General features: G+C 46.0%; 2 protein-coding genes across 4 annotated transcripts in view; one reads left to right on the top strand and one right to left on the bottom strand.

Moving 5' to 3' along the window:
* Nucleotides 1-33: 33 nt before the first annotated feature.
* On the bottom strand, nucleotides 34-18,877 carry DRC3 (dynein regulatory complex subunit 3). The gene is made up of 13 exons (XM_033074532.2): nucleotides 18,867-18,877; nucleotides 17,745-17,918; nucleotides 14,174-14,290; nucleotides 12,665-12,831; nucleotides 11,966-12,112; nucleotides 10,657-10,776; nucleotides 9,463-9,575; nucleotides 8,001-8,175; nucleotides 4,833-4,964; nucleotides 3,565-3,635; nucleotides 2,660-2,783; nucleotides 1,188-1,319; nucleotides 34-1,027 (listed from the first exon to the last, which is right to left on the bottom strand). Exons 2-13 carry the CDS (start codon nucleotides 17,899-17,901, stop codon nucleotides 914-916), a joined length of 1,569 nt encoding a protein of 522 aa, XP_032930423.1. The 5' UTR covers nucleotides 17,902-17,918; nucleotides 18,867-18,877; the 3' UTR covers nucleotides 34-913.
* Nucleotides 18,878-19,322: 445 nt separating this feature from the next.
* The window catches only part of TOM1L2 (target of myb1 like 2 membrane trafficking protein), a 55,711-nt gene continuing 54,903 nt past the window's right edge, over nucleotides 19,323-20,130 (top strand). For all 3 annotated transcript variants that reach the window (XM_033073669.1, XM_033073668.1, XM_033073667.1), the window contains exon 1: nucleotides 19,323-19,420. In XM_033073669.1, coding sequence (XP_032929560.1) covers nucleotides 19,369-19,420 — 52 coding nt within the window. In that variant the 5' untranslated portion in view covers nucleotides 19,323-19,368. The remainder of the gene's footprint in view (nucleotides 19,421-20,130) is intronic.

Raw genomic sequence — 20,130 nt, 5'->3', positions numbered from 1 at the left:
TGCTGGGATGGCTGCAGGTATTAAAAATCACAGACCAGAGCAGACACTAACTACTGTGTGAACCACTCCATGAAGCTGAAGTGATAGCAAGGAGACAACTGTGTAGTCCTGGAGCAAGAGGGGTAAAACTTTGGCTCCGGCCATGTTGAGAAGCACAGAGCACAATAAGCTGAATCTGTGTTTGACAGGCAGCACCACCACGGGGTTTTCTGTGTCCCTCTTGTTTAACCTTCCCACCTTCTCCTTGCTGCCTGCCTGGAGCAGCACCGCTCTGGCCAGCACTGTTCCTCAGCCCACAAGCGAGCGTGGCCGCGGCTGTCACCGAGCAAGGAGGGGAATTAATGACTCCTCGCTTGGCTGTCGCGAGCGGCGGCGCGTGAGCTCCTGTGGAACCATTGATTTCCCTTCCTGATGGCTGGGGGCTGCTCTGCTCACGCTGCAGAAAGCCGCTTGTGAGAAGGGGTGAGAAGATGAGGCTCCCAGGCATACGGAGCTCCCGCCAGCCTTGTGCTTGCTGAGCTGGAAACCTGCTGTTATCTCGGGGGTGGTTTGATGGAGAGCGCTCCTCTCCCGAGCTGCTGCCTCGTGCCAGCGGCTCACAGGTTCCTGCCACTGAGCTCACAGGTACCAAAGCTTTCAGGCATGATATGCTACGATGATTTGGTTCAATCAGCTCACAGCTGATCCATAACCCCCTGTGACCAGGTCTGAGTTGTCTGCACGGGCTTTGTGCCAACATGATGGAAGAGACAGGGCTTTGGATGCTTTTCCAGAGTCAAGAAGGAGTTTTTATTTGCAGTTTATGGTAGGATGGAAGGAATATGCATTTGGTCCCAGGCAGCTTGGGCATAGAGAGGCAGCTCTTCCTGCTGGGGGCTGTCCTGTGTGCCCCAGCTGAGGCAGCTGCCCAGCCCTATTCCACAGGCTTCAGGCTCACTCTGTTATCCAGCTCCTTCTGCAGAGTGTTGGTGAAGCAAAGGATCTTTCCAATAGAGGCACGGTTTCTGTCGCTCTCAGTTTGGAAAGCCTGGACAGATTGAAACCAAGCAGTGAATCTGTAGGTGTGCCGAGATCCCTGGAGCATAGAGGGCTCCAGCAAAGGTCTGGGAATGTCTCTCCTCACAGTGTCCCCGCCACTTGGGCCAGACCTGTCTGTGGCCCATACCCTGGGTGTGAGGGTCTCTTACCTTCTCTCTCTCTGAGATCTGCCACTGGTAGATGTTGCAGAGCATGTCACTCTCTCGCTTATCAATCTTCCGCAGGCGGATGCTGTGGGATGTGTTGATGATGTTGACAATGGTGTTTTTGTTCTCGAAGAGCTGGGAGGTAACGTGACCGGATGAGAGGAGGGATGAGCACACAATGAAGAGCAGCACAGCAGTGCTCAGAGGGAGAAACCCTCTGTCTCAACCTGGCAAATCCCTACTCGTTGGGATGAATCCAGAGCTTTACCCTTGGCCTGGTGTAATGGGGCATTATCCCTAACACAGGTGGGGAAACAGGCAGCACCTTGGCCCCACATGCTGGAATGGGGAGTTCAGTGCAAGCAGGGCTGCCTTGCAGCTGCTGTTGAATTAAGGCTGTATATGCTCCAGCATGTCTGGAAATGAAAAATCACACTTGGAAGGGATTCCTGCACTGCTGGCACTGGCTGTAAATCTTCATTTTTGGAGAGTCCCAGCTTCTAATGGAAGCAGTGACTTCCCTCGTGGCTCTAAATAGAGGGTGGCTTCACTAACCCATAATGAGTCTCCTCCTGCAGCCAAGTGCAGCTGTTGGGCAGATGAATTCCCTTCTCCACGGAAAGGGATGGCAGTGAAGCAAAATGGGTGCACAGCAGCGGTGCGGAACCGCCACCATCTGCACAGGCCATAAAGCAGCAGCTCCCCCGAGGCTCAGGGGTCTGGTTTGTGTCTGTCAGCTCTTGGTTACCTGGAGTGACAGGGGGCTGGGATAATCTGGACAGAGCAAAAACCACAGCTAATAGAAATTCAAGTAATTTAGCCACTAAATGAAGGACTAATGGAGGCAAAAAGGGCAGCAGCGTTGCTGAGTGGAGCACTGCAGCAATGTTGGTGCTTTTTGGAAAGGCTCCTGGGATCTTTGCTTCCACAGCAAGACTGAGGGCTCGGTGGAAAGCTCCATTTAAAGGGTCATGTCCTGCCTCCAGATCAGCTCATGGGCTCAGGAGCTCCAGAAAGGGATTTTGAAATCAGTGAGGCAAACAGAGCCGCGGTGCAAGAAATTCAGAGCAGTGCTGGGATTCTGCTGAGGGAGCAGGGAGAGCCTGAGCAAAACCAGCTGTGAGGGAGTGCAGCAAAGATGCTGCCTGAGTGCCTGGAAATCAGCCAGAGCAGTGAGCTGTGCTGAAGGCAGGAGAGAGATTTCCTCAGCACCTCTTCTGGGCTGCTGCCACCAGCTCTGGCAGTGCCCAGGGAAACCTGCAGTGCAATTATTCCCTGTCCTAGTCAGTGGAGATGTCCAGAGGCACCAGAGTTCAGGCAAGCAGCTGGACCCTTAGGAAGGAGGTTGTGCTGTGGTTCAGGTATGGCTCTGGCAGCACTGAGCCTCCTGGAAATCCTGTCCCTTCAGAGAAGAGGCTGTGGCCTCATTTTCTTGCCTACTCCCTCACAGAGATGAATTATTTTGGTGCCCTCACCTTTTGAACATCATCTGGCAAACTCTCATCGAATGGATCCATGTCCAATTTCTTCTGGGTGGCGAGGACAATCACCCTGAGCTTTTCATGGTGCTTATTTTCCAGATCCCTGCACTGGTTAAACGTGCAGAACATGGTTAAGGAAAAAGCTGAGCACACCACTCATCTGTGGAGATTAAATGACCTCCCATAACTGGGATTGAGTGTCTGCACAGGGGGATTCTGCAGAAATGAGCCTGGCTGCTCCCAGAAGCTGCTGTGGTGTCAGGATATCAGGATATACAGTTTCAGTTCTTAATCACACACTGAGTCTCATCTTTACTGCCAAATATGACAGAGGATTGAGAGAGGACCTAGGATTGCCAGGGAAATTGGAAGAGGCCTCCAGGTAAAAGCTGAGCTCTGAATACAGTGCAATTATTTGCACCAGGCCATCAGATTTCTACATTTAAAGCAGCATGACCTGACACTGAAGCCCTTCAGTATTCTCATATAACTTTTGTTCAGCACACATCAAAAATACAGAAATGAACACAATTTAAAGACATTTCAACAAGAATTGGAGATACTTCATTGACTGCTATGGCAGGAATGTACCTAGAAAATGGTCTAACCAGATCTTTCCTGTATTTTGTCTTCTCTGCATGGAGAAGAAAGGAAGATTCCCAACAGGGTGAAAGCTGCCTAAATCCTACAGACTTCCAGCACAGTAGAATTTAGATCTTTCTCCACATAAAGAAGCTGGGCACCTTGAATGACCATTCCTCAAAACCTGGGAAAGATATTTTCTGTTGATTAAAATAAAAAAAATAAAGTTTTTATACCACTGGCTCATTTTTGCATTTAGAAGTGAGGTGTAGGTACATGACTGGGAGGTCCAGGCCAGCAAACTGTGAAAAGGATATATCCCTTGAATGTTTTCAGTGAATGTTGATGCTATGACATCAATGCTTCTTTTAAAATCCTGTAACAGCTCCTTAACAGAGGGGAAAAAGAGGAAATATCACAATGAAAACTTGCATAAACATAACAGGGAGTCAGGGAGTCTAGGAGGAATCTACAATTTACTGTAATTTGGACTCACTGCTGTTATTAGCACAGTCAGAAACCGAACTGCCTCGAGCATTTAAAGTGTTTTCAAAGTGCTGCAAGATTTTCTTCCCTTCTTCAGGGACAGAGAATCACAATCAGTTTATTGGAGGGAAATTGACTGAATACTGCCTTTGTCTGTGTCTGGGGATCCTTTGTTACCCTCACCTAAGAGGGCTGTATTCCCACACCCTGCCATGCTGCATCCTCCTTGTCCTTGTCTGTATGAAGAGCCTCTTGTCACAAGCACAACCCCTGCCTGGGCTTTACTGCAGCTCTTGGTTTAGTCCTCAGAAATTAAAATTGCTGCTGCCTATTCCCTCTCTCAGAAATGGCTGATGGAGAATCTGTGAAGTGTTGCACTTAAATGTCTTGGTACCCTGAATCCTGCAAATCCAGCAGGGCACACAGGGAGAAATGTTTCTGCTCATCCCATCAGTGATTGCAGATATGTAAGGGCCAACCGAGAAAACACTAAAAAGGCACAATCCTGGTGCAGTGAGGATCCATTTTGAGCTGCTGCTTTCTGCCATCCATGCTCACAAAAGTAAATGACTGCACTCAGGCCACAGTTCCTGCCTGCTCATTTTTAAGCACATTAGTTTGTTTTTTTTTTTCCTTGGGTGAAGATGCACATCAGCAGCCCTGCCCTAGTTTTTGAGGAAAAGTCTGGGGAGGAAAAGGCAGCTATTATGCAAGCAAATGCAGCAAGCTGAGCAGGAATGTGTGTAATCTTATAGCAAAGATCAGCTTCAAAGAGTGACACCTCTAGAATTCCAAATGCATACCCCATGCTATGCTGCTACTTGTGCAGACCTATAAAATGATTGCACAACCTCCCTGTCTCTAAAGTGTGGGAAACCAGCTTGCATAGATGTGATGGACATGCTGTGTTCTGCTCTGAGAAACAGAAATTTCCTGAAGGGTGTCGATATCCTGATCTCACCCTCATCAGCTTTGAGCAGAGGAAGAATAAGATGGAGACAAAACATTTTCCTGAGTGGAAGTGCAGTGTCCTCCTCTTTGTGTGCAAGCTGCAGTGACAGAGAAGTGACCCCCAATGCTCTGACTGTGAGGATCTCACCTCCAGGTCGTTGGATACCAGCGCTTCCAAGGTCATGAGAGCATCCCAGAGCTGACAGATGTTCTCCTTGCCCTGGGCTCGTTCAGACTCAGCAAGGTCGCCTCTCCCAGCCTGATAAAGCTCATCCAGCCTCTAAACACAGAGATACATGAATTACTTAGAGCTTGTGTGCAGCACTGCATCACAATTTAATTAACTTGTTACGCGTGTGAGAAAAGTTCCTGCTGCTGATTAGCTGAAATGAAATGTGATGATTCAGGGAAGTCGCCAGATTTACATAGTGGATAGTCAACAGTGCTGAGGTTTGCTACTGCAGGGGGATTGGGAAAACTCTTCCTCATGCTCTACTCAGCAGAAGACTTTGCTCCTTCTATGCTTCCAACTTTGGTTCTCCTTCATTTCAAGTAAAAAAAGAATAATATTTAATTCTTGACATTGCTGGCTGTGAAGAAGAAATTAACAATTGCTTCAGAGAAAGTAATGCAGGCCTAAATCCTGATCCACTTCCTGCCAAAGAGGATCTTGACTGACTTCCAGTAGGGTCAGGATTTAGTATTCTGAATATGGAATACCTATCATTGCCTGCCTTCCTCTTACAGCAAGGATTTATTGCCCTTCAGAATTTTGTATTGACGTCACTTTTGTATCAGGCAAGATTTATGTTTTCTTGGATCAAAAAAAAAAAAAAATCCTCTTGTGCTGAATGTGTTATTTTCAAGTCTGTTTAAAATCACCTAACAATCTACTGTTTAAAAAAGCAGGGATAAGATATATGTTTTATTATGTTTAATCCACTTCTCCTGAGAGGGAATGGAATGGGATGAAATAAAGAATTCAATTAAAAACCCCTGCCAAGGCTTGTGTTTGGAAATGGGGCAGATTACCCAAACTTTGCAGTGTTAAAAGGGGGAAGGGGAGAGCAGGGTGTCTCCTTCTCTAATGTAAACAAGTTAGGGGGCCCAAAAGGCTCCAGAGCCACTCAAGCTGCACCTCTGGGAGCAACAACTTCAAAGTTCAAGGCCTTTAATCCTCCATGGCCAACTTCAGAGAGAGCAGTGATTTTACAGGTTACCCAAGTTTACATGAAAGGATTACAGACAGACAAACAGCCCTAAGAACAGCTCACAGACTGCAGTCTGCTGGGACCTCTGTGCCTTTTGAACTCCTCCAGCAGTTTTAAAAGATGGGGGAAATGATGTTAAAACACTGAGTTGGGTTTCATACCCACTCCTCCAATATTTATATGAAAACTGGCACACTGACCCCTGTGTCCTGTTTATAGTGAATAACAGAATCCCAGAATAGTTTGGGTTGGGAAAGACCTTAAAAATCATCCAGTCACATCCCCTGCCATGGGCAGGGACACCTTCCACAATCCCAGGTTGCTCCAAGCCCCATCCAACCTGGCCTTGGACACTGCCAGGGATTCAGGGGCAGCCACAGCTTCTCTGGGAATCTGCACCAGGGCTTCCCCACCCTCACAGGGAAGGATTTCTTCCTAATATTTAATCTAAGTTCTTCCTAATATCCCATCTAAGCCTCTCCTCCTTCAACTCAAGGCCATTCCCTCTTGTCACCACTCGCAGCTCAATCCACAGCTGAACCTGTAGTCAGACCAAGGGGTCAAATCTGGCCTCAGCTGTGTTTCTTTGGGTTTTGTTGTTGTTTCTTTGGTTTTTTTTGTAGGTTTTGCAGGGTTTGTTTTGCTGCTTTAGGATTTTTTTAATGGAAGATACAGTGAGAATTCAAGCTCAAGCCAACTGAATATTCCTATCAAACTTCTGGTTGGAACGAGATGATCCTTAAGGTCCCTTCCAACCCAAACCACGCTGCAGTTCTGTGACTCTGGTAGTGCTGCCAGCTCCTGGAGCTGCTGGATGCAGATTTCCAGCATGAGTCAGCAAGGTCCAAGGCCCTGGGAGCAGAGTGACTCAGCAGCTGTCAGCCTGTGACAAGCACTGAAATAAAAGTGACCTGGTTTGCAGCGGGAGCCAGCGCTCGTGACTCTGTTGGTGTCACTTGTCAGGGACTTGCTCTCTCAGCTGACAGTGTTACCAGGCTTTAGCCCTCCCTAATTTTTTTTTTTTTTCCTGTGGAAACAAAATCGTGATCCATCTATTATACATGGTTAGAAAGAGATCCAGCTAGAAGCTACGCCCTGAGCAGCCACAATGGGTGGCTGTAGTTGAGCAGAATGAAAAGAGATTCTGCTTTAAAGGACTAGAAATACATTCAAATAACTTCCTCTAATTTTTTTGCTTATAGTTCTTTGAGCTGTTGTTGAGAAAATGAACTGAAGCAGAAAATTACTTGAAAATAAACTGAATGCCCTGCAATTTCCTTCCTTTTCTTCCTGATTTTTCAGTGAAGGAAGAGCTATTGTAGGCTTCAAAAAGAAGGGTTGTAGCAGTAAATATCTATCTATCTATCTATCTATCTATCTATCTATCTATCTATCTATCTATCTCTCATAAATCAACTTTGTAAAAATATTTAAACTAAAAGAAAGGTTGAGCATTTCCATTTTCTTAAATATTGGTAACTTTTTGGGATGGGAAAAAATATAAGTAAAAAACCCCACCCTGTTTAGCCACGTTTTTCCTGTAAACCCTTGAAGGACCTTTACCTTTATAGATGACAACATCATGACAAATTAGTTTTTTTCTACACTGAATTTCCAGTATTGATAAAGGCTGTGTTAGCTGGTTGTAATTTGCTCAAAGGGTGGAAATTTCAATCCCCCCTTTTTTTTCCCCTACATAAAGTATTAAAAAACTTTTCACATTATGTCAATGACATTATATTAACTAACAAAACAAATTTTCTGTGTATAAATTTATGTTGTAAGAAACACACAAGGAAATATGAGTGGCTGAGCACTGGCACTCCCAGAGAAGCTGTGGAGTCTCCATCCTTGGAGATATTCACAGTCCTGGGCAGCCTGCTGTGGGTTTTCCTCCTTGACCAGAACCAGATAACTTCCAGAGATCCCTCCCACCCTCAACCACTCTGTGATTCTGCCATTAGGGATCAAGTATTGATTACAGCATTGTCAATCCAGAATAATTTTCCAAATTTTAATGGCATTACCCCACTTTTCAGCTCAATTAAAAGCTGGTATAGGGTGTAGAGAAATCATGTGTCAAACAAACAGAAGTGTAACATTACCTTTTGGTTCCTACTCTCGAAGTCTGAGATTATTCTCCTGCTTTCTTCCTGGTTGACTGCCAGAATTTCATGGTACCTTTTGTAGAATTTAGAGACTAGAGCTTCTCGTTTTTCATACTCTTCCAGTCCATAGTTACACAGGTTCTTACAAACTGAGACAAACTCCTTCTTGTATGTGACAGCAGAGTCAAGGTTTTTTGCTTGTTCAGTGGAGCAACACATTGTCTTCCTTCTGCCTCTGCAAATCTGAGCAACAAGAGCTATGAGCTACTTTTATGTAAACTCTGTGGTTCTTGCTGGGAGCTGCCAAATATTCTGTCTGGGGCAGCACTGGGTCACCCATTCACGTTTTATGCACAAGATTTTGCTGCCTGAAGGGTATGGAGAAAGCTGTGGCAACTTGAGGGGGGGAAAAGGCCTTGAGGAAAAGAAGAAAATACATTCACTTGTCTGATTCTTCTGACACAGCAGCAGAAGGAAACCTACAACCATATCTGTCTTCACAAGTGTGAATACAGTGCCTGTGTAGTTAATAAATACAGCTCTGGAGCCCACAGCCAGAGTACAGAATAAACTACTGACTTGGTAGCATCACAAAAATAACGTCAATTTTTCTTCTGCTATTATCTTGGCAATGAAATTGTTTCTGGAGTCTATTGTAGTTAAGCTGTGATGCATTTTTCCCCAACAGTGTAATGCAATTTTAAGGAAGGTCAAGTTACTGGCCTTGACAATACTCTATTAATCTGAATGAGAAAAGAAAAAGGAAAAAAAAGTGTCTGCTTTCTGCTCCCCCGTGTAGGAGCAATGATCAGAAAAATGTGCTGGCCTGGAAACTTCACATTGCCAGTTCTGGCAGGTTGTGAGATATGTGACTTGTATCATTCTGATTAGTCTGTTCCTATCTCCTACCACTTCAATTTCAACATGATTTTAGCACTGTGCTCTTACAATCTACCCGGCAGAGATTTATCTTCCAGCTCATTTTAAACTTTAAGTGGATTCCAGACTTAAAGAAAGTACAAAGTCTTGATTCTTGCAGGGTCAGAAAAGGAGGCTACTGAAATGATGTTTGATTCAAGGGAAGGAAAAGGAATATGGTAATTACAACAGTGAGAATTTAAAATGCTGGGATCTCATGACCTGTTGGGGATAGAAACGGGTGGTTTTACATTGGGATGTTTCAAGCTGGGCTGGCCAGCTTGCCAGTAATATAAACCATTTGTTTGGAGCCCTCATATTTCACAAGATATCAAGCCTTAGAGCAGTCAGTGGTCTCACAGCCTTGTAGTGTAATTTTGGTACCATTCCAAAACTGAACACAGACTGTCTCAGATCTTACATCCATGTAGCTTTCAGCTCTGGACAAAAGCAACAGATGAGGAGTCCCTGTGGATGCACTTCCTTCTTAACTCAAGGCATTACCTTTTAGCAGTAGGTATTCCAAACCCAGCAAGGATATGCCAGCAGCAGGTCCTCCACTCCAGGGAGGAAAGCCAGCTTGGCAGCTTCTCTATCCCCTGCATACAGACTGTCAAACAGGAATGATCCATTCAGGTACTCAACAAAGGCTGTCTTTGAAGAGAAACAGAGCAAAATAAGTAAAATAAAGATGCCAGCCTGCTGCCAGTCCTCAGGATGTGTCTCTCCTAGAAGCACCTCAGCTGCAGCAGAACCTTGGTGCAGACACAGCTTCATGAACACAGAAGAAACACCAACCAAGCCATGAAAGCACCTTGCAACTGGAGTGAAACCCATCCCAGGGGCTTTGCTGCTACAACTCTGTAGCCTAAGGATAGAAAACACTGTTTAATCTCATATCAGACCATGGAATCATAAAATGGTTTAGGTTGGAAGGGATGTTAAAGATCATCCAGTCACACCCCCTGCCATGGGCAGGGACACTTTCCACTCTCCCAAGTTGTTCCAAGCCCCATCCAGTCTGGCCTGGAACATTTCAGGGATGGGGCAGCTACAGCTTCTCTGGGCACCCTGTGCCAGTTGTCAGTATAAGACATTTCCACATATAAACCCTTATTGCAAGGCTGTTTAGCCTTTCAGATGAGGAGATGGTGAACTCTGGGGAGAGACAAAGGGAAGAGTTGTAGGCATCCTCTCTGGCACTAAAGACTGAACTTAGCCACTCTGATCTTCTAGAGGTCTGGAATACAGAGCCAGGCTGCAACTGAAAGCACCATCCCACCTGGTCTTGCTTTCAGACTGCAGTGATCTCTGAAAGTCCTGGACAATTTAACCATAAAACTAATGAAAGTCTCAACTTAGTGTCAAGGAGAATAAAAAAGTCACTTCACCATGAAAATGTTAACGTTTCCCTCAGACCTGTAATTTTCTTAATCTCACGTCAGGCTGATAAGCTCCCTGGGTATGATTTACTATTTAGCTTTGCTGGGTCTCTATCTATAGTTTCTTTGTTCAGCCCAAATAATTATGTTCCCCCACGTCATGTGTATTCCACAGCAGTCCCTGTTTCCATCCAAAAGATAAGATTCAGAGATCACAGAGATTAATCTGAGCCATAGTTTTAGCAGAGTTGATGTTAACCTCTCATTAAATCTTCAAGCAGGGGACAGACAAGTCAATATGTGTTGTGCTTCCTTCTCCTGGGACAATACATGACCAGCCAAAGAAAACTTACCTTGTGGTACTCCAGCTCCTTCTGCTTTGCCTCTTGTTTCTCCTGCAGAGCAAGGACCCGAGCCTCCTCTTGTTCCAGTGGCTCAGTAAGATCTTGATACTTTAAAGCTGCAGCTTTTCTCTGAGAAATATAAATAAAATATTTGTATTAGATTATCAAACATTGCTCAATGAGTTTGAGCATAAGGAACTGATCTTTCTAGAACATGCATCAAAGTGGCATCTGCATCTCCATTTCCTCATGGGCTTTTTATTAAACTGCTTATGAAGTTTCTAATTTAATCCTCATCCCATTTTTTTGCTGGCATATTGCTCTGTTTCTGCATTCAATGCATCTGAGATAATTCAGTCCCAGGAAGCTTTTCTCTCTCCATTTTCTCATCTTTAGAGTTGTTTTTTTTTTTCCTCTTTTAGCAGGAAGTTCTATTTTGAATTCTAGAATTTGAGATCCAATTTGATCAGTCAGCAAGGTTAATACGTTTTCTTGGGTGGAGAAAGCTCTTTGGAGGAGTGGATGGCAAGGTAGTACCAGGGGCAAGAACCTCATTAGCTTGAAACTGAAGCTTGACAAATTTAAGTATGCAATTCTCTGACGTCCCTGATGAGCAAGGACTGCATTCCATGACCTGGAAAGCCCTTCCAGTCCTGTGGTAAGAGCAATGTACATTCCAAGTACAGCTCCTGCTCTGAACCAAGCAAATTTACAATTAATCATGTTCTTTGGTTACTAAAAAAAAACCAAAACAAAACCCCCTGAAAAAAAACTCCTCTTTGTTCCTTTGAACCCTGGGATGATAAAGCAGTTCCACAGGTTACTGGTGAGGATGAAGTGTCTTATTCACAAATCAAAAGAGGGAAGTGCATCCAGACACATGCTTGCCTGGATTGTCAGTCTGCTACTGAAACAAATCACTCAGTGAGCAGCAGGACCACCAAGGCTCCTTCCCCCTGGATCCACGTCTCAAGACTGATTTCCTCTGAGATTCTCTGAGAAGACTTGCACTCACACTGCAGCCTCTCTGTGGCAACACGAACCAGGCCCCTCTCCCACACACAGCTGCTGATTTTCACAAAATCTGTGAAGACATCATGCTTCTGACACCTCTACCTCTCTGTCAGATTTGACAGAATTTGGCCTACAGGTTCACAGCTGTTATGTGGAAGCAGAATAAACACTGTGTGTTTCTATGAGCCTGATTTCTGCAGGGAACCTGTCCTCAGTGCTGGAATATTTCTGGCACACCAACAAAGCAAAGGCTCTGGAAGATGCTGCTGCCTGATTTCCCAAGCAGGGAATGTAGAAATCTCACCGTGGAGTCTCTCACGAGCTTGAAGTCCAAGTACACCAGGCTTGGAAGATGAGCAACAACAAACAGCGTGTAGTGCTCCTCACTGCAGAAAGGATTCCCACTGAGGTTCAGTGTCTGTAAGCTTTTTAACCTCCTGAGATAGACAACCTGTGCCAAAGGAAAAGAGCTCTGTATTTCCCACTGCTGGGGAAATACAGCTTTGGAATTTATTGCTTTTATTACAGTTGAGTTGCAATATTATGTATTCTGCTCCACTGCCAAATTCGCATGACAGTCAATTACGGGTTTCTAATGGTTTTGGGAAAGGAAATACTTAAATTCACATTGGGATTATCTAATGGGTGGAGAGAGAAGGCAGATGGGGTGCACAAATCACAGGTGCTAAATTGCTAAGATGCCCTCAAAAGAACCACAAATAAATCCTAGTCTCCCCCCTTTTCTAGCTTTCACGGGAGCCAATAGAAGTTTTGCCATGGCTGAGAGCAGTCACTGAACTGGGCCCCCACGAGTCAATAATCTAAAAGAAAAATGGCTGCAGTAAGCACTTAACACCAGAGGACCAAAAACATAGCTCAGACTACTTAGAAATCCTAAGGAGAATTTTATCACCTAAGGAGCGGCTTGGACACAATGGCAAATGGTAGTTTTAGATATCTGATCCTTCAACAGAGAATATTTGCAAAGCCAGGGAACACTCACATCTTCCAGAACGGTCAGGTTATTCTTCCCTATGGAGAAAATCTGCAGCTCTTGCAATGTGTCCATGTGCTCAATTTTAGATATTCTGTTACTGTAGAGACTGAGGTCCTGTAGTTTGACAAGAGTATCCAGGCCCTCAATTACTTCAATATTGTTGAAGGACAGGTCTGGAGAAGAATTTAGAAATCAAACATCAAATTATCTCTTGCAGAACACCCTGATTCCACCCTTTAGTTCTGGATGCAGGAGTTTATGTACAATTTTTCTCAGGAGTGGTCTGTGTCCCACAGGAAAACTCAGCATTAAATCATCCTTTACTCTCATCTCCCTCTTTGCAATTTTCTGTGCAGCTTTTAAATGAGAGGAGAAGCTGAAGTTAGTCCATGCAGAGTGCACATACACAGCCTGAGAGGGATTTCTGCCTTATGGGGAAATACAAAACAAGAGGTGGGGAAATGCCCTTAGAGGGGAATTTCTGTGATAAATCTGACACTGTCTTGTTTCTTCAGACTCTGTCCTGCCACACCAAAGCCACAGCTGTGGTCACTCCCATAGGACAAAGATATGGCAGTTCCATGTCAGTGGAGTTGTGCAAAGGCTCCCTTTAGCTGTTTCACTTATTGAAACATCTTCTTCCCCTGCCAGAACATCTCTCCTAACACCTACACTCACCATGACTAAGGGCAGGATTTGCCCTTGGACCAGTACTGAGCAAGCCAAGAGTCCAAAACCAGTTTATGAGGTCTCTTGTGTGGCTGAGACACTCGTGTAGCAGCAGCTGAACCACTGCAGCCTTTGGGCAAACAAAATATGTGAGTGTGCTTCCAAACACTCTGCTTACACTGATAGTTGGTGATTCACAAGTGCATCAGTCATCTGTGGAGCAGAACAGTGCAGACAACTGGGAGGAAGAACCCATTAGACATTTCACAACGTGCTTATGAGCTGAAGCCCTGCATGCTGAGGATATATTTAGGATTCCAGGCAGCAATGTGGCTGCAGTTCCAGGGAATGCTCTAAGCTGTGCATCTGTGTAGCTGCAAGCAGTCACATAAGGCTACAAGGATGGGCACTCCTTGGGACAAAAATGACACCAAGCCCTGAAGGATATAGGGGTAAAGATGGGAGGTTGTAGGCTCTGGAATGCCTGCAGCAGCTTTGGAAATAGAATGCAGGCTTCTAAATCACAGAGGTGTTTCCATAAATATTCCTGAGAGTCACCCCTAAATACAATACAGACCTTGGAAACAACCTTGAAACCTCAGCTTCCTGTTCCCACCACACCAAATGTATGCAACCCAGTTTTTAAACATTTGAAGGATTGTTTTGCAGCTGTGATACTCAGGCATTTTGACATTTGACAGTCAAATAAGGAGACACACAGACAGCTGACAGCCTTCCCAGGGTAAGCTCCTATCAGTCGTGTTTGAGAAGTAAGGTGACATCCTGGTTTGTCACAGATTGCTTTGCACCTGTGAAGGCATCCACCCTCCTCTGCCTGTATCTCACCAAGCCATACAAGGTGAACCAGACTCTGCAGACCTTCTATCTTCTCGATGATGTTGTTGTCCAGCTGCAGTTTAGTCAGATTCTCTAATGGCCACAGATTATCAATCTGCAGGATGCCTAAAGCCACAGGGAAAAAAAAATAAAGAAAGAAAAGAAAATTCCTTTTCATGTGAGACTGCTTCGTTTCAGCAGACACACTGCCTTGCACAAGGAAAACACGTCCAGTCTTGCCTCCAGAAGGATTTTCAGTGTGTGATGAGTGCCCTGGAGAGCTCAGAGGTGCGCTGGCTGGGCGAGATTTCAGTGAAACAGCCCACTTAACCTCAGTGTCCTGCACCAGCACACACTGCTCATCAGTGAGGCCAACGAGGCGTGCAGGGGATGCTGACTATGGCCCTGCACTCCAGTGGCTTTATGAATCCACTACTAGGAGGCCTTGACCTTCATTTTCCTCTCCAGCTCCAAGCAGGAGGTTTGGGATGACACTCTGCTTTTCTCTGCATTTGCAGTCTAGCTGTGCCCAGCTCCTGCTTTTCTAAATGACTCTCCTGCTCCCAGGATTCTCATCACAGGAGAGGAAGTTGGAGTCTTCTCTTTCTGTGAAGGCTGCAGTTTAGAGCTAATCAATATCCCTGCATTTAGTTTCCTCCAAAAACAGAATCACAAGGGCAGCCCGTTAGTCACCGCAGCAAAGTATCAGGACCAAGGTGACAGAAATACAGAACATCCTCACTCCCATTTCTCTTTCCCCTGCAATGGCTTCCCAGAAGATTTCATCTGCTGTCCTGCTATCCTTATTTAGTGAGGGCATCACAAACCAGGGAATTGCATGCACAAAATATTCCCACAGTTCTGGATTTTGTATTTGCAATCAATTCTATGCAGGACCAGGTCAAGGGAGTCATTTCTCATTATTTTACTGGAGCACACAAAGAAGAATCAACAGTAGATTTTGTAGATTTTGCCTGTGAAATTACCCCCCCTCCCCAAATACTTAAATATTGTGCCAAATGTTCGTACTTTTCTTTTTCTTTCTTTTTTTTCTTTTTTTCTTTTATTTTTTTTTCTTTTTTTTTGAGTGCAAGTTTATAACAGGTTTGACAGTAAGAGGCAAGCCATAGTAATGCTATGGATGACCAGCTAATGCCATCAGGTTGGGCTGTAATCACCATAATCTCCCAAACAGCTCTCACATAATCACCAGCCGTGGCAGAGCCTGCCCAGGGCTGGATTTGGCCACGTACTGAGGGGCCCAACAGGCCTGTGGCCTGTAGGTGTCACCACAATATAAATGTTAAATGAGAACAGCAGTGACAATGAGAGCGGGAAGTGAAGCAGTTTTGAGGTTACCCATCAGCAAAAGCACCTGGCTCCCTCTGATGAAGCTCCTTTGTACAGCTGTGAGCAAAAGTCCAAGTCCAGATGTTAATTTTCACATAATAAATCCAAGCTAATAATGGTTGCTTAATTGCCAGTTACTCACTTATTCTATTACCTTCCAGTAAAAGAAGAGGCAAAATTTGTATATACACAGTAATTTCACAATTATAAGCCACACTGAGTATAAGCCACACTTCTGGGTGCCAGCAACTTTTCATTCTTTGTCCATACATAAACCACACCTGATTATAAGCTGCACATTACAATACAGAGTGTGATAAAAGGTATCTGTTCTATCACCATCTGTTGAGGGTGGGGGCAGTGATCCTTATCTCTGGTGGTGATATTCTGCTAATGGGCCATCCATTGGAACCAGGCAGGGCATTGTTCTTTATCTTTTCACAACCCATCCTTCCTCCAGCCAGTCATTTTCTGCTAATGGCCATTGAGTCCCACTGTGGGACTGATAAAATTACTGCATCCCATTGGGAGTTGCTCCAGCCAGGGGGAAGAGCCCAACATTTCTTACCAAGATAAAATCAGCGGTTTTGGGACACTAAGGGAGCCCCTTTCTCCACTGGACTCCAGAGGAAAACCGGATTCCTCCACATCCCCACTGGAGCTCCAGAGGGAAACTGCACCTTGTACAGGAGCACTGCTCCAACTGAGCCACATCTGTCACTGCAGGAGGATGCAGCCACCATGGGATGGGACTGCTGCCAACACCCTGCCTGACGGGTGTCAGGCTGTACTCTGACTGTGTCAGGGTTTGGGGTTTGTTTCTTTGTAGTGCTGTATTTCTATTTTAATTTCCCTAGAAAAGAACTGTTATTCCTAATTCCCATATCTTTGCCTGAAAGCTCCTTGATTTCCAAATTATAATAATTTGGAGGGAGGGGGTTTACATTCTCCATTTCAAAGAGAAGCTCCTGCCTTTCTCAGCAGACACCTGTCCTCCAAACTAAAACAGCAACTTTTCATTCTTTGTCCATATATAAGCCCCACCTGATTATAAGCCGCACTTTGGGTTCAGCCCAAAATTTTAGTCAAAATGGTGCGGCTTATAATGGTGAAATTACTGTAATTCTGGTAAACACGGTGCATGCGGCAATGTACTCATAATTGCGGTAATTACCGTAATTTAACATATATTGCCGTGGTTACCGTAAATGCGCGCATACTGCCGCTGTCACCCGAATTACCGTAATTACCCAAATTACTGCAATTACCAAAATTACCATAATTACAAAAATTGAGTGCCCCCACAACCCCTCCCAGTCCATTCCAGTGCCTCAATAGAGGTAATTACGGTGATAGCAGTAATTACGGTGATAGCGGAAATTACGGTAATTTTTGGACTTACAGCTAAATACGGTAATAGCAGTCATTAGGGTGGTTTTGGTAATTAGGGTAATTCAGGTAATTAAGGTAATTCCAGTAAACACGGTAGCTGCGGTAATATACCCGAAATTACGGTAATTACCGTAATTTACAGTATATTGCCGCGTCTACCGTAATTTACAGTATATTTCCGCGGTTACCGTAATTTATCATATATCACCGCAGCTACCGTAATTTACAGTATATCACCGCAGCTACCGTAAATTACAGTATATATGCGCACTCCCGTAATTACCCTAATATAAGTGCACGCTACCATAATTACCATAAGTGCATTACCATAATTACCCTAATATATGTGCACGATACCGTAATTACCCGTGTATATGCGCCCTACCGTAATTGACCGTGTATATATGCGCTGCTGTTATTTACAGTATATAACCGCAGCTACCATAATTTACAGCATGTTGCCGCAGTTACCGTAATTTATAGTATATTGCTGCAGCTACTGTAATTGCACGTATACTGCTGCTACCATAATTTACCGTGTATTGCCGCAGCTAAAGTAATTTACCATGTACACTGCCGCTGCCACCCAAATTACCGTAATTACCCAAATTACTGAGATTACCAAAATTATTGCAATTACAAAGATTGAGTGCCCCCACAACCCCTCCTGGTGCCCCCATAGTGGTAATTATGGTAATAGTGGTAATTACGGTAATTTTTGGAATTATGGCTAAATACGGTAATAGCAGTCATTACGGTGATTTCGGTAATTACGGTAGCAGCAGTATACGCGCAATTACGGTAGCTCTACGTGAAATTACTGTATTCTGATACTCACTTTTAAAACTAAGTTGTAGCTCTGTCACAACCTTCCAGTTAGTGATTTCCCTTCTGGCAAGATCTCCAAGGTCCTCTGGACACTTCTCTTCAATGGCTTTCTGAACCATTTCATCATCAATAATGTTTGGTTCAATAAAATTGACAAACTGGCTCATTGTGAGACAGAATCGGCCTTAAAGGACGGAAAAGAAAAATAAATTAAATCACTGCCTGGCTACTCTTTCCAGCAGTTGTAGAATCCCAGAGTGGTTTGGGTTGGAAGGAACCTTAAAGTTCATCTCATTCCACCCTCTGCCATGGGTAGGGACACCTTCCACTATCCCAAGTTTTTCCAAGCCCCATCCAACCTGGCCTTGGACACTTCCAGGGAAGGGGAATCCACAACATCTCTTGTCAGCCTGTTCCAATGCTTGACAACTCTTTTAGTGAAGAAATTTTTAATGGAAATTTAAATATCCCTAATGTTGCCCTGGAGGCAATGAGACTATTTGCCTTTTTTGAACTGTGCAGAGTTAATGAATTGCTGTGAAAGGCTTGAATCTTCAAACTTGTGCTTGTGTAAGATGTTTATAATTACAGAGCAAGCTCCGATTTATTTTTGCATAGGACAGTAAGGATAAATGTCAGAGTTTAGAGAGTTCTGTTCTCATTATGGAACTTCATTAACAAACCAAACCTCTCTGCGGTTGTGTGCAGTACAGACCGAGGATTTATTCATCTGGATTTATCCATCCTTGGCCTTCCTCTCTCTCTTTCTTGTACAATCACAGAATGGTTTGGGTTGGGAGGGACCATAAAGCTCATCTTGTTCCATCCCTGCCACGGGCAGGGACACCTTCCACTATCCCAGGTTGCTCCAAGCCCCGTCAAGCCTGGCCTGGAACACTCCCAGGGATGTGCACTTGTCCAGCATCTCCGGTCAATGCCGGTTCCAACTCGCCTGCCCGGTGGGTGGGAAGGCGCCGCCGCCTCCCGCTCCCAGGACCCACTGAGGCCCAGATTCCTGCCCACCGGGCCTCTCACCCGCAGGTCCCCTGGGGTCTGGGTCGGTTCCCGGTTCCCGGATCCCGGATCCCGGTTCCCGGTTCCCCGTTCCCCGTTCCCCGTTCCCGGTTCCCACCCGCGCCTCGGTGCCCGTCGCTAAGGAAGCCCAGGTGCGTTGCTAAGGACGGCACGTGACCGACGCATTCACCAATGGGCGTGGGGTGGGTGGGGAGGTCAGAGACCAATCAGAGCGCAAGAAATCCGTGTCAGCCAATCAACGCCGGGACCGTGCCCCCGAGGCGGAGAGGGCTCGGATGATTGACGTTCCTATTGTCCAATAATGTTACCGATAGTTCCGGCCTTTGCCCAATAGGGAAAGGCAGTCTCGTTGTTCCCGCTGTCCATCAAAGGGAGGGTGGGGAAAGAGCCGGGACTACGGTGGGGGCGGACCCATCTCTTGACAGTGATTGACACGCTCTATATCCAATAGTTTTGCTGTGCGTCCAGCATCTGTCCAATTGAGTGTAGGGAGGCGGGACCCGCCTGTCAGAGCGCGCTGTGGTTGGTGCGCGGGGCTGTCGCTCAGGGCGCGGTGCGGGAGGGGTGGGCGCTGGGCCGCTGTTTGTTGTCATCCCAAGATGGAGTTTCTGCTGGGGAACCCGTTCAGCACCCCGGTGGGGCAGAGCCTCGGTACGGCGGCCTGGGGAGCGCGAAGGGGCCCGGGGGAGCCCGGGGAGACAGCGGGGGCTTCGGGCAGTGGGCGCGGCCGGAACCGGGGGGGGTTCTGGGGGGCTGGGAGCGGCTGTGGGGGCTCTGGGGGGTCTGTGAGGAGCTGTGGGAGCGGTGGGTGGAGAGTCTGTGAGAGCCCGTGGGGGAAATTTGGGCTCGGTAAGGGGCTCTGGGGCTTAGTGGAGGTGCTTGGGGATGATGGGGATCAGCGCGGATTGCTGGGGGTGTGGAGGTGGTGAGACAGCTCTGGGGGCTGTCGGGGGTCTCTGGAGATGAGGGAGGGTCTCTGGGGAGCAGGGATGCCAGGGCTGGTGGGGGCTTGGAGGTGCTGGAAGGCTTTGGAATTTGGGAAGTGCTGGAGGCCTCAGTGGGGGACTCTGGGGTTAGTGGGGGTTGTGGAGAGATCAGAGGGCAGACAAGGTCTGGGAACAGGGGGGGCTTTGGACAGGCTGGTGTCCATGAGAAGAGAGTGACTCCACGTCGAGATGGATGCAGGAAAGTTGTTGCATCCCCCAGCTCCTTTTCCTCAAGTTGAGCACCTTCTTCTAGACCACCCTGCCATCAATCCACTTTTTCCCAAAGTTCTGAAACCTCCCTGTACCTCTGAGTGGGCAGGGGGGTGATGTGGTTTAGAGAACACAAATATGTGCTCAGTTTTCAGCTTGGAGGCT

The sequence above is a fragment of the Catharus ustulatus genome, chromosome 16 (assembly GCF_009819885.2).
Source record: "Catharus ustulatus isolate bCatUst1 chromosome 16, bCatUst1.pri.v2, whole genome shotgun sequence".
Lineage (NCBI taxonomy): Eukaryota > Metazoa > Chordata > Aves > Passeriformes > Turdidae > Catharus > Catharus ustulatus.
The sequence above is the reverse complement of the archived record's forward strand: the minus strand, read 5'-3'. Positions and strand labels throughout refer to the sequence as shown.

What these genes read in the sequence shown, in the direction of transcription:
- DRC3 (XM_033074532.2), bottom strand. Translation starts at nt 17,901, where the DNA reads ATGAGCCAGTTTGTCAATTTTATTGAACCAAACATTATTGATGATGAA. An exon ending in GGTTCACCTTGTATGGCTTG is followed by an intron (nt 12,832 to 14,173) that starts GTGAGATACAGG and finishes ATTCTTCTCCAG; the next exon opens with ACCTGTCCTTCAACAATATT. An exon ending in GTGGAGGACCTGCTGCTGGC is followed by an intron (nt 8,176 to 9,462) that starts ATATCCTTGCTG and finishes CTCTGCTGTCAC; the next exon opens with ATACAAGAAGGAGTTTGTCT.